At 43.6% G+C, this 13,401-nt stretch overlaps 2 protein-coding genes and 1 long non-coding RNA gene across 3 annotated transcripts in view; 2 read left to right on the top strand and 1 right to left on the bottom strand.

Annotated features, from left to right (window-relative positions):
* Window positions 1-5,269, bottom strand: part of rims3 (regulating synaptic membrane exocytosis 3) — a gene marked incomplete at both ends in the record, with an annotated part of 33,394 nt that extends 28,125 nt beyond the window's left edge. Inside the window, one exon of the mRNA XM_084079997.1 lies at window positions 5,011-5,269. Coding sequence (XP_083936123.1) covers window positions 5,011-5,269 — 259 coding nt within the window. The remainder of the gene's footprint in view (window positions 1-5,010) is intronic.
* The window catches only part of smap2 (small ArfGAP2), a 248,994-nt gene that overhangs the window by 63,731 nt on the left and 171,862 nt on the right, over window positions 1-13,401 (top strand). The window lies entirely within an intron of this gene.
* Window positions 1-13,401, top strand: part of LOC311061548 — a 197,056-nt gene that overhangs the window by 90,407 nt on the left and 93,248 nt on the right. The gene's annotated exons all lie outside the window — the stretch shown is intronic.

The following is a 13,401-nucleotide window of genomic DNA, read 5'->3' as shown; positions in this document are numbered from 1 at the left end:
GTCTTAGTGGGTTCATTTAGTTCCCGTCCCACCTCTCAAGCTGAGTCAAATCACAAACACTGGAAATAGGAGCTCGGTAATATAAAGACAATACATTTGACGAACACAGTTATGGAAGCAAGTTCAAGACTGAGAAGCGAGGAACTGAGAAGCGAGGAAAAGTCAAAGATGAAGGTGAGGACGAGAGGAGAGGAGAGGAGAGGAGAGGAGAGGAGAGGAGAGGAGAGGAGAGGAGAGGAGAGGAGAGGAGAGGATGATACTGTGATTTTGTGCCAGCCAGCTCTGTGTTGTTCTGCCAGCTGAGAACATCTAAATTTAGACAGCCTCCTCCCTCAGCCCATTCCTCCCCTCCTCCTCACACACCTCCTCCCCTGGACCTCCCTCCAAACCCTTTCTCCTCCATTGTGATCCCTTCATCATGAGGAGCAGAGAGACATTAAAGGCCCTCTGGTGAACATATCGACATCTCTGCCTGCGTTAGACAAGTGTCAGCTGTGCTTGAATGCGCCAAGCTCTCTCCGTGTGCATTAATGCATTTGTGTGTGTGTGTGTGTGTGTGTGTGTGTGTGTGTGTGTGTGTGTGTGTGTGTGTGTGTGTGTGTGTGTGTGTGTGTGTGTGTGTGTGTGTGTGTGCATGTGCTTGCGTGCGGACGAGCATGCTTGCTTGTGTGTGTGTGTGTGTGTGTGTGTGTGTGTGTGTGTGTGTGTGTGTGTGTGTGTGCAGGCATGTATGTGCATGTGCTTGCGTGCGGACGTGCATGCTTTGTGTGTGTGTGTGTGTTTGTGTGTGCGTGTGCTTGTGCGTGTGTGCTTGTGATGCACATTGTTTACTAGAGGATCTAGATTCTAGATTCATCAACCATCACTAAACAATGGGATCATTAGACAATGGGTATCGGTATGCGAGCGTGCGTGCGTGCGTGCGAGCGTGCGTGTCAGTCATCACTAAAAAGGATACTTATTTTTTTGTCGAGAAGAATCAAGACGTTTTTATTTCTCACTCACTCATACAGGTATAGTGTGGCATGTCGGCAAGACTGCAGCATAAAATACAAAAGGTACTTGTACTGGGCTTCAAAGTCCAGTACGTGCGTGCGTGTGTGCGTGCGTGCACGTACGTGCGTGGCCGTGCACATGTTTGTAGGCCTGAAGTGTGTCCTTGAGGAGATGTTAACTCTCTCAGTGCCAGACCCCGAGTTATCCCGAGTTTTTAATGTATACCCTCCCTGCCAGAACGAAAAATGCCCAGTTTTTTTAAAAAAAAGAAGAAAAAAAGAAAAAAAATATTATTATTAATTTTTTTTTTGAAAAAAAGTGTTCAGAACCCAAGATATCATTATCTGAAGATTTGCAGCTCCATCCACTCCTTGTTTAACTTACAACTGAAAAAGGCTGTATCTCGCTTCCTAAGCACTTTTTTTTTACTTTGAAAAAAACAAAAAAAATCTTGGCACAGTTCGCAATATTTTTTCTATTTCATTGGCACTGAGAGAGTTAAGCTGTATGGCTTTGCTGAACCCGAGAGTGATAGAGGGTGCGAGAGAGAGAGAGATAGAAAGAGAGGAGGAAGGGAGGTTGTATGTATGTATGTATGTATGTATGTATGTATGTATGTATGTATGTATGTATGTATGTATGTATGTATGTATGTATGTATGTATGTATGTATGTATGCGTGTGTACATATCTGTGTACATGTGTTGTGCTATTCATTGGCCATATGGCCACTATGTCAGAGCTGGCATGGGAGGACGTAGCAAGCAAAGCGCCCATTCTTTTTTTAACTGCTCATTTCCCACTTTTTCATCATTCTCTCCTGCAAAACAAGACACACTCTTCTTCCCCAATATGTAACCAGTCTGCCATCAGCTTCTATCAGTCTAAGCCAGTGATTCACAACCGTTATTATTTCAAGGACCCCCAATTTCACACGCATTATGCCAGGGACCTCGATTTGATCTCTGGGACCCCAGTCTACACTGTAAAATCCTCAGTGTACGTATATTTAACTCGATTGGGGGAGCAAACGTCGCTTCACTTGGATTTTTCCAGCTGGAGCAAAGATAGAGGCCGCTTCGTTTGCGTCGCCCCATTCGCCTCGCCGCTTTCGCGCCGCTTGATGTAACGCATGCTATGTAACGCTGCGTCTTTGCATTGACGTTGTATGTAATTGCCACGCAAAAAAAAACAACGCACCTTTACATATGTGTCACTGGTCATGAAGCGTCCGTACTAAGAGCGTAAAATAATATAACTTCAGTTTATAAAGACAAAAGACGGAGCTGTCTTCCATCGTTAAAAAATACAATATATTATAATTTACATGAAACTTCTACAGCGGCGATGATATTTCAGCAACGGGGGCTGCTGCTGAATGCTTGTAGGAGAAACACTGGAAGAACATACAGACAGGATCCACTGATCCGGATCTTCAAATAGTAAAATCAGCACGAAGTTGACATTTAATTATTTTTAAAACTAAAATGGGTTCGGGTCGGGTTTGTAATGTTCTACATTGGCAGATAAGTTCAGTATGACACCAGCATGGTTCAGAACTACCCCGGCTGACAGAGACTCATTAGCAGGAATAAACCCAACCCTCCACCTGTCTCTGTCTCTCTCTAACATACAGTACATGCACATTCAAGCGGATGCAAAAAACACACACACACACACACACACACACACACACACACACACACACACACACACACACACACACACACACACACACACACACACACACACACACACACACACACACACACACACACACACACACACACACACACTACAAAACACACAGACCGGTGAGAACGGGCTGCAGACAGAGGTAGAACATCCTGAAAAAGCAACAAGCATCCCTTCAGTCTGACTCACAGCACTCCGACAGCACTCAAAGCAGAACACTACGGCCCAGTGATCCACTCACCAGAGACAACTCAAACATACAGTGCATACACAGGAGCGCACACACACAGGTTCATCATGCATGTATATCAAGTTCACAAACGGGGGAAAAACACACACACACACACACACACACACACACACACACACACACACACACACACACACACACACACACACACACACACACACACACACACACACACACACACACACACACACACACACACACACACACACACACACAAACTGTAGGCCCTAAAAAAGGGCTGAAATGTGCTGAATAAGAACCCCGAGGGGATTTGGAGAGACGGAGTCGCAAGTGTTTGCAGCTGAAACAAAGAACAATGCACTAGAAGAACCAGGCCGTCGCCATGAGCTTACATCTCTGCTCTCTGCTCTCTGCTCTCTCTCTCTCTACTAAGCCCGGGTGGACGGCATGTTTTCCAATATCCCCACTGAGAGTGAGTGGGCTTGTGTTTGCCATCGAGGAGCCAAGTGAGAAATACTTTTCTTTGCAGCTGCACAGCCTCTGTAATTACACCCCACAGGAGACATATTAGAGCACACTGCCACTATTATCAACATACAGCCACCAGCCTCGCTAGTAGCTGCTATGGTAGCCACCAGAGGCTATTGAGTTCAATATAGCCGCACAATAGCATTTTAGCCCCCTTGAACGGGACTTGGGGAGAGAATACACAACAATCCCACAGAAAGGGCAGTGGTGGAAAGTACATAATTATATTTACTTAAGTACTGTACTTCAGTATGATTTTCAGGTATTTGTACTTTACTTGAGTATTTCCAATATCCAATACTTTTACTTCTACTCCACTACATCTCAGAGGCAAATATTGTACTTTTACTCCACTACAATTATTTGAAAACTTTAGTTTTGGTACTTTTACTTAAGTAAAGAATTTGAGCACTTTTTCCACCACTGACAAAGGGCAGAGCTACTTTGGAGTTTGTTCAATAAGAGATGTAATGGCGGTTATATAATGGAGACTGATGAGTACACATTGCTGAATACAGTTCACAATGGCTTATGCTAATATCAACACACGTCGTAGCATGGAACGACTGATGTTCCATACAGGTTAGTAAAATAGTAAAATCAATTACCTCGGTAAATGTGCTATAAAGCACTTCTGCCATACAAAAGAGAGAGAGAAAGAATAACAGATTCTATCTGCAGTTAAAACCCCAAGCGCACTCCGTAGAGGCCAAGGAAAAACCTTTGCCCTGCATTTTTCACATCTGCCTTTTATAGCGCCACCAAGAGGCTGACTTATGTAAAACGCATTTTTTTATATTACCTCCTTCAGATTGTATCCAAATTTCACGCAAATCGGTACACATACATACATCCCCAGGTCAAATATGATTCATTTGGGGGGTCACGGCCTGAAAAGGTTGAGAACCACTGCCCAACTTGTAGGAGTTGCTAGTGCAGTGACAGAGATCGCCCACCCCAACCAGCTATCCACCCACAAACATGGACAATTGTGTTTGTTGGAGCGCCCGTCTGGATGGACTGTGGAAGATTCAAACCCCCATCTCCATGACCGTGGGCAGGAACCACCCGGACGGACACCCAGGAGCGTTTAAATCATTTCATTATCATAAAGCTATCAGGGTCCCCCTCTTGTAAAGCAAGGGCAAGTTGAGAGGCGCAGTTGAGAGAAGGCTGATGGTCTCTAATAAGAGAAAGACGACAGGGGGTTCGGACAAAAGGGACGTGAAAGCCTGAGCCTAAGAATGAAAATTTGAAAGAAGGGGGAAAGCATTCAAAGAAAGAGGTATCATTAAAGGCACAAGTCGCCTTGACCTTCACGGAGGGTTTTGTTACAGTATGTTGTAAACATGGGGGGGGGGAGGGGGGGAGTAGAGCTGTGTGTAAACAAGAGCATGTAGAAGTACAGCCTGAGGACATTGTGCAATAAACTTAACAATGTTAAAACGCCTAGAGCGAGAGAGAGAGAGAGAAACCTGTACAACGATAGTCACCCGAGTGACCCCGGCACCGCTCAACAAGAAACCACCATGAAACTCAAACACGTTGGAAAAAAAACACAATCCCACCGACTGACTGACCTTGCTGGTTGAGCTGCTGGGTGCTCTTGCTCCATTGCGACAGCCCCACGATGGCGACCATCTTGGCCCCGAGGCTGGAGCGCCTCTTCTTGAAGCCGGCCAGCGAGGCGGTGTCCGGGCTGCCGTTGCTCGTCGGGCTCTTCTCCAGGTTGTACATGGCCCCCGAGATGCTGGAGGAGCGCACCACGTTCCGGGCCGCCGCACTCAGCCCACTCAGCCCGCCCGGGCTGGGGACCTCCACGGAGCTGCTGAGCATCATGCTCTCAACTGGGTGGTGAAGGGCAGAGGGGGGAGGGGGGGGGCTGGAGTAGGAGTGAAAGAGGGCAACGATGAAGAGAGGAGAGAGAGAGAGAGAAGAGGAAAAGAAAGGGTGATAGGAGAGGGAGTAGAAATGGAGGGAGATGGGGGGGGTTGATGTTTTATTTTAACATTTTTATAGAAGGATTGTCACAGCTTACAGGATCATAAAACAAACATTCTAGTTTTCTGAAAAAAAACAGCAACACAAAAGACAAACACAACAAACAAACCCTCCCAGGCTCCAACCCAACCCCCTCACAAAAGTGAACGCATTTGACATGAAATAAAAAGGTACAAAAAGGAAATAAGGGGGGAAAAAAGACAAAAATGGGAAAAACTAAAAACAAAAACAAAACAACACACCAGCCAAAAGAGCATCAGAGGAGATGACAGCATATGTGATACGGTTGTTGGTCCAATATATTATACATAAAGAAGAATACACAGAGAATGCTTAACCCATACTGTTCTCAAGCACTTGAGGGGCCACCCCGAGCACAAAGGTTGATGTTTTACACAGACTCTGAGACGTTTCAGCTTTTAACCTATTAAGACCTGAGGCCGATTCCACAAATGTCGTCTAAATCGGTAGTTCTCGCACTTTCAAGATTTTCCAATTTTTTTCAAAAATAGAAGATGTAAAAGCTCGCAGCGCGCTTGTACATCTGCTATTTTTGAATAGCAAACGCAAAAATCTAAAATGACAGATGCTTTCCCTGTTTTCAAGAAAGCAGTATAATCTAGATTCTAGGTCCTCATTTAGGCATGTTTAGTAGCCTGTAGATTGTCGATCCAAAAGGCTTGCCTTTACGATTCTGTTTCTGTTATAGGAGTCCAAATTGTGTTTACATTATAACTGAGTGAACAGCATATTTGTGTTCTGCTAGCCTGTCCTGTAAGCTGTTTATTGTTCTTCCAATGTAAAAAAAAAATACTTTGCAACTGGGACATTATAGGCGATGGATAACAAACAAGGTTTTAACGTTAATGAAGAGATTAATGTTGAAGTCAGTCTTTGTCTGTATAAAATGTATGCAGTGGCTGCAAGTGGTTGCACTTATAGGACCCCTTGGGTTCTGGAGCAAACCATGACGTTTGTTGGGTGTTTGGTCGTGGATGGCTGTGTACCAGTTTATCTTGTAGAGTAGGGCATCTCCTAAATCAGATTAATGGTGGTTCGGGGAAGGTCTGACTGGGCATCATCACTCTCAATAATACCCCAAATCCTATTTATAAGCCGTGTAATGCAGAGGAAGAGGAGGGACGTCAAGGGGAGGAAAGAATCCAGGAACCCAGATACACACACATGGGGCCGAACCGGATTTGGGCAGTGAGTTCAACATCTCTGGCAAACCCTTATCCTAGGTGTATCCTGAAGGGGGCTACATGCTTCCCATGCGACCGAAGAACGGTTCTGAGGGACACTTGTCCCCTCATACGAGAACCCTAGCGTCCCTATTCTGTTCTGGGCATGTCGCAATAGGCAATAGGCTAAAATATGCAGACATTTAGCTGAAATATAAGATCTACAAGTTCATAACACATTGCAAGTAGTACAGTCAACGAAGTATATAGGTTTTAAGTGGTTAATATGACCATGCCATGACAATAAAGGCTTTTTAGAGAGCGTTTAAGAGCGTGCCAGCTTTCTTATATTGTTTAATTCTTTATATCCCTATCCAGAGAGCACCTCAAACCAAATCAATTTGAGTCAGTCCAGGAAGCACTCCTACCCAAACTTTTTTTAAAAGGTTGAACTTTGGAGGAGTTTTTGGTTGCACTACCACAACACAATAATGTGGGCTTGGCATACAGCGACAAAGTGCACGTGAAAGGCAGGAGCATAATAAAGTCTTGTCTTACAGCTGCAGCACCCTGAGGCTGAAGGACAAGGAGTTTAAATTTCAGCCCACTGTTCGGTTTTCAGTTATATCGGCCTCTTATTGCGGAGGCAGCAGAAATACCTCTCTGCAAACCATAAAAATAAAGATAAAAAGTGAGCAGCTCCCAAAAGTCCTGTCTCGAAGTGTGATAGTTTTGAGTAAATAGAAAAAAAGAGAACCCTCCCAGGCCCAGCTGAAATCAAAGGTCAGCCTGAGAGGACAGTGCAGATGGTAGCAAACTGCCCAAGTGATTTACTGCAGCAAGAGCCCCCCCACTCAGCCCCAATTCACACACACACACACACACACACACACACGCACACGGCACGCACGCACGCACGCACACACGCGCACACACACACACACACACACACACACACACACACACACACACACAAATGTCAGGCCTGGCCCGCTGTTGATGGGTGAGCCTGTCAGCTGGTATTTGTCTTGTGTGTTATTTTGGAGACTTATATGCTGTCTCTGACCTTAAACTCTCTCTCTACATCACATCACAAATTTGGCCGAGTCCTCATAGGTTACTACAGCCCCATGCACACACACACCCCCCCCCCCCCCCCCCAACTTTCACACATTTTGTACTGTCTGGTCTCCGCAGCACAAAGACTTCTTCTCTCCTCAACAACCTCTGATTCCTCAGCCAAACGGTAGCATCTCGTTACAGCACCCTTCAGTCTTCTCCCTTTGCCTCTCCTCTTGTCCCTCATTCCTACAGTAATAGCAGAGTGAGTGATTATGCTGAGACTAAACTGACAACCCAAGGGCACATTAAATATGTAGATGCACTGTGGCCGACCACTCCGTTCACACATGCTATTCCTGTGTTCCTTTTTATCTTTCGCTCATCCTCCATGTAGCAGGGTTTTCTTTTTAATACTGTAGGACATCTCTCCTCTTTCTTGCATGGTTTCTCGCCATGTTTCCTCTTTCGTCTTTTCTCTCTCACCTGATCTCTTTACTGTATCTCTCTATCTATCCCGTTCAACTCATATACAGTACATTCTTGCTGTTGGAGAATAGAGTCCATTTAGAGTCTAGCCACCATTTGTGAACAAATTGTGCTTTTTCGGCTGAAAAAAAGAGGAGGGGGGGGGGGGCGTCAAGTGATCGACAGAAACCGACTTCAATATAACTCTATACGTAAAGTGCCGAGTATTGATAACAAAGTTTTAAACTAGTAGGTGTAGATGTGAAATTAATGAAGATTGAGCGACTGCAGGGCATATTTATCGTCCAAAATGGATCGATGGTTTATAGATAAGCTGTCAGAGGGAGACGGACTGTCTGTGTTTTTCCTCCCCGGCCGTCACCTCTCTCCGGTCTGATGTGGCTGCTGGCTTTGCTCCGTCTAGAGCAGTGGAGCTGTAGACCACAACACTAGACCACAACTCGCTTTATGTTGAATCAGCGATATATTAATACCGTAGGTATATATTATGCCTACAGTATTCGATTCCACATAGCGAATAGTATACGATGTAATTAAATATGTAATAATAGGTTTAATATACTGTTTTGGTTAGCCAGAAGATGTGGTAGTCGAGTGTGGTTGCCTCCATGGCCGACAACAGTGGTGGAAAGTAACTAAGTACATGTACTCAAGTACAATTTTGAGGCACTTTTACTAACCACTTATTAACCACTTCAGCCCTATATACAATTCGTCCATTTGAAAATAGCAAATCTACAAGCTCACAATGCGTCGCAATGCAACGCATTGTGAGCTTGTAGATCTGCTCTTTTCAAAAGATTTTTATACAATTTATACATTTGAAAACTAGTGAAATGGGACATTCTGCATAATGAGTATTTCTACTATTGGAAAAATGTGAATACTTTTTTCCACCACTGGCCGACAACGGGGTATAGAGAGAGACGACCATCAGCTCAGACTGAGCTCTACATTTGTGTACAGTCGTTGGACAGCTGAGAAAAAGCAGTCCATGTCATAAGCGCATTTCTCAAAAAAGTGTAACTATTCTTAACTGTTGAAAGCCTCCTCCGCATAGTGCCTTTTTAAAGGTGGACACTATGCAGTCACCTCTTGGTCATTTCTCATAGGGCTTAATGTAAAAACATTAGTGCCTTTTTTGTGGAGGCTAGTTTGAACTTAGCCAGCATAATATGCCAAAAGACATACAGGAGGAGGATGTACATCAGTGTACACACACACCTGATACACGCACACACACACACACACACACACACACACACACACACACACACACAAATATATGCATCTACACACTGAAGTGGGTCACAGAAGCCGACACACTCTCATATCTGAGACTGGACCATTATGTACATTTGAGTACATGAATTCTCCCACATCTCTCCTTTTGTCCTTAGAAAACCAGCGTATTTTAACATACAGTATATATATACAACATACAGCATATACTGTATATATTAACATAAAATAATATATCATCTCTAAACCCTGCCATGGGTGAAGGGTGTGATAAAAGGAATGCTAGTCGTGTGTGATGCTAGGAACTGCAGACAGGTCAAGTGCATCTTCTCTGGAGGTTATACACGGCAGCAATCAGCACAAATGCTGTATCTTTTTTGCAGTGCCACTAAACTGTCTGTGCTGAACTGGCCCCGTCCTCCCTACTTCACCACATGACCTTTCACCTCTAGGATTCAAGTCTTCAAGTTTTACGTTGAGTCGAACAAAATGGTTTTGTCCTGCTGTGATTCCCCTTCACTGCGGGGGGGAACAGTTGGACGCAGGTGTGTTGCTGGCGAGTGTGCCTTTCCTTTGTTGGTAACAGTGGTGTAAAGTAACTAAGTACATTTACTCAAGTACTGTACTTAAGTACAATTTTGAGGTATTTTTTACTTTACTGGAGTATTTTCAATGTTCAGTACTTTTACTTCTACATCTCAGAGGCAAATATTGTACTTTTACTCCACTACAATTATTTGAAAACTTTAGTTACTAGTTACTTTGCAGGTATAAATTAATATATTATAAGACATACATTAACCACTTCAGCCCTATTTTATACATAGGCTGTTTGAAACGCATCACGACGCGTTGTGAGCTTGTAGATCTGCTATTTTCAAACATTTTAGTACTTTTACTTTTGATACTTTGATACTAACATTTTGAACACAGGCCTTTTACTTGTAACAGAGTATTTTTATATTGTGGTATTGCTACTTTTACTTGAAAAAATATAAAAATATAAAATAAAAATTCCACCACTGGTTGGCAGTACTCACACAGCCATACTGTGAGTTGTCAAAGGTCACTACTCACACAGCCATACTGTGAGTTGTCAAAGGTCACTATATTCCACTCTGTGTTTTGTTTCATTTGTGCCTGGATGAACTCCAGTGTCTCCTCAGCCATGAATTCGACCAAACCATCCGCAGCCACCGTGTTTGCTGGACCAGATTCATCCATGTTGACATGGAAAGTTCCATCACCACATGAACCCTAGAGTCCCTGTTCTGCGCGTGTCATGAAAGGCGATTGATTGATTGAATACTTTATTAACACGATTAATACAGGTAGTACAGTCAAATGTTATGGTAAAAGGATAACACGAAAAGCCCCAGGGGCTTGTTTCCATTGTGGTCCTTTATACTCGTAACATTCTGTGAAAATAGATGAACGTTTGGCAAGAAATGGCAGATCTAACTGTACAAGCTCACAATGTGTTGCAGCGCATTGTGAGCTTGTAGATTGCCTATTTTTCAGTGAAGAGATTTGGTGTAGAGTGGAAAAGGGAGTGGACCAAGTTTAGACCCCTGTGGGACCTCAGTCAATGAAGTATAGTGTTTAAGTGATTAATAAATAAGACTATGGGATCACTCAGCATTTGTCAAAGCCCTCGGTTGGATAAGCTCGGGCAATGACAAATGCCCAGGTGATCATCTTCATTTATTAGTATTTATTCATGTTATACTCTTCAGCACTGTAATCTAAACATTATTAATAGAACAGTGATACAGTGCTTGGTTTTACGCATAGCCATAGTAGAACTATCTTGTTTTTTTTCATGCACTATTTGGACAATTTAATTTAGATGCGTTGCACTGTGCTGATTCTGCAGATGATTAATAGAATACGGATGAACAATGTTTCACCTGTCACCACAATTCATCATCATCATTACATTGCCTCGTTGCACAATACAATGTGTTAATTTGAAATGGACCCACAAGGGTCAATATTTATACTTTCAGTATAAATATTTGTATAAATTAAGCATAATGTTATCGAGTGATAACATTATTATGTACTAATGCAGAGCAAGGGCAAATCTTTGACATTTTGTAATGAAAGCAATAATAACAGAGTTTACACAGAGCTACTGCAGTGATATTAAATTAGTCATGATGTGAGAGAGAGAGAGGCAGAGAGAGAATGCAAATGGGAAAGACGGTAAGAGAGAAAACAAATGGAAGAAAACCAGATTCTTAAGGCATGGAACTGTAGAGGCCGAACAGCCTAGAACAGGGGTTCTCAAAGTGGGATTCGGGGACCCCCAGGGGTCCCTGAGGGGGTTCTAGGGGGTCCCCAGCCAAATTAGTTAATATAGCATCAAAATCAGTTTAACCACTTTAACCCTATATACAGTACATTAGCCCTCCCACTAGCCAATTTTAAGATAGGATTCTTTTTTTTGTATATTTTAAAAGAGTGAAAATAGCCGATCTTCACTACTTTTGTGTGACACTCTTGTGTGAAGTAGGGCAATGAAATATGAGATGACTGACGTCATAGATGACTGATGTCATAGTACTTATGTCATAGTTCTGACATCATACAGTAGCTTGTTTTTCTCTCTCTCTCTCTCTCTCTCTCTCTCTCTCTCTCTCTCTCTCTCTCTCTCTCTCTCTCTCTCTCTCTCTCTCTCTCTCTCTCTCTCTCTCTCTCTCTCTCTCTCTCTCTCTCTCTCTCTCTCTCTCTCTCTCTCTCTCTCTCTCTCTCTCTCTCTCTCTCTCTCTCTCTCTCTCTCTCTCTCTCTCTCTCTCTCTCTCTGCCAGGGAGAAATAAAGAGAGAGAAATCCATCATACAGAATCATACCGGCAGTGCAGAACGACAGACAGCAGCTGTAACACACTTCCTGTTGAGGTTACCATGGCAATATCCTAGGTTGCGATATGGAGGGGGATGCCTGCAAACCTCTCTGTTTGGACTGGTGTCTAGTCTGTCTGTCTGTCTGTCTGTCTGTCTGTCTGTCTGTCTGTCTGTCTGTCTGCTGTGAACGCCTGCTTTGGCCTAGTGTCTTGTGTTTGTGTGTATATTATTATGCGTGTGTGTGTGTGTGTGTGTGTGTGTGTGTGTGTGTGTGTGTGTGTGTGTGTGTGTGTGTGTGTGTGTGTGTGTGTGTGTGTGTGTGTGTGTGTGTGTGTGTGTGTGTGTGTGTGTGTGTGTGTGTTTATACTGTATCTACATGGGTTTTTCTGTTTGCACTTTAGTACCTATCTGATCATGAAGAGCAGAAGGCTGGCTTCTAGGTGCGTCCAACTGGACTTCATCCTATCATCTTATATGATGCAAAACACATGCCTGTAGACACACACACACACACACACACACACACACACACACACACACACACACACACGACAACGTGAGCTTGCCAGGCCGTAGGTTGACCGGGAGCCAAACGGAACACACACACACTTGCTGTGCTAAACGTACGTGCCAGAGAGTGTAGGAGGTAAAAGAAGCAAAATATTGAATGACAGAGCTGACTGACTCCACTGCGTTGGCTCATGGACTTGGATAAACGGCCAAATCCCTGGTAATGCATTTTGCTCTGATACAGATTAGATTTCTTAATCTTTCTTTCTTAATTAAAGTAACCAGATACATTCATGTGCCATTTCACAGTTGATATAATCTTCAGTGCAACATTACTCGTAACAGGCCCACACGCACACGTGTGCATGCACGCACGCACGCACACACACCACACACACCACACACACACACCACACATACACATACATAGGCTAATCAGAAGGAGAAAAAAACAACAACAACGATGAAATGAACTGAAACGACATTCTCCGGGGACCTTTGGCCTAGCCTCTCCCGCTGGATCAATCAAATTTGTTGCCAATCAGATATTTAATGAGGTGAGTAACTGAGTCAGCCCATCCACATCACCCGACGACAGCAGACATTAATTCGATCGGTCACACCATGTTTTCAGACAA

This window comes from Gymnoscopelus microlampas (assembly GCF_963454915.1).
Source record: "Gymnoscopelus microlampas genome assembly, chromosome: 15".
Taxonomy (NCBI): domain Eukaryota; kingdom Metazoa; phylum Chordata; class Actinopteri; order Myctophiformes; family Myctophidae; genus Gymnoscopelus; species Gymnoscopelus microlampas.
This window is presented reverse-complemented; position numbering and strand designations above follow the sequence as displayed.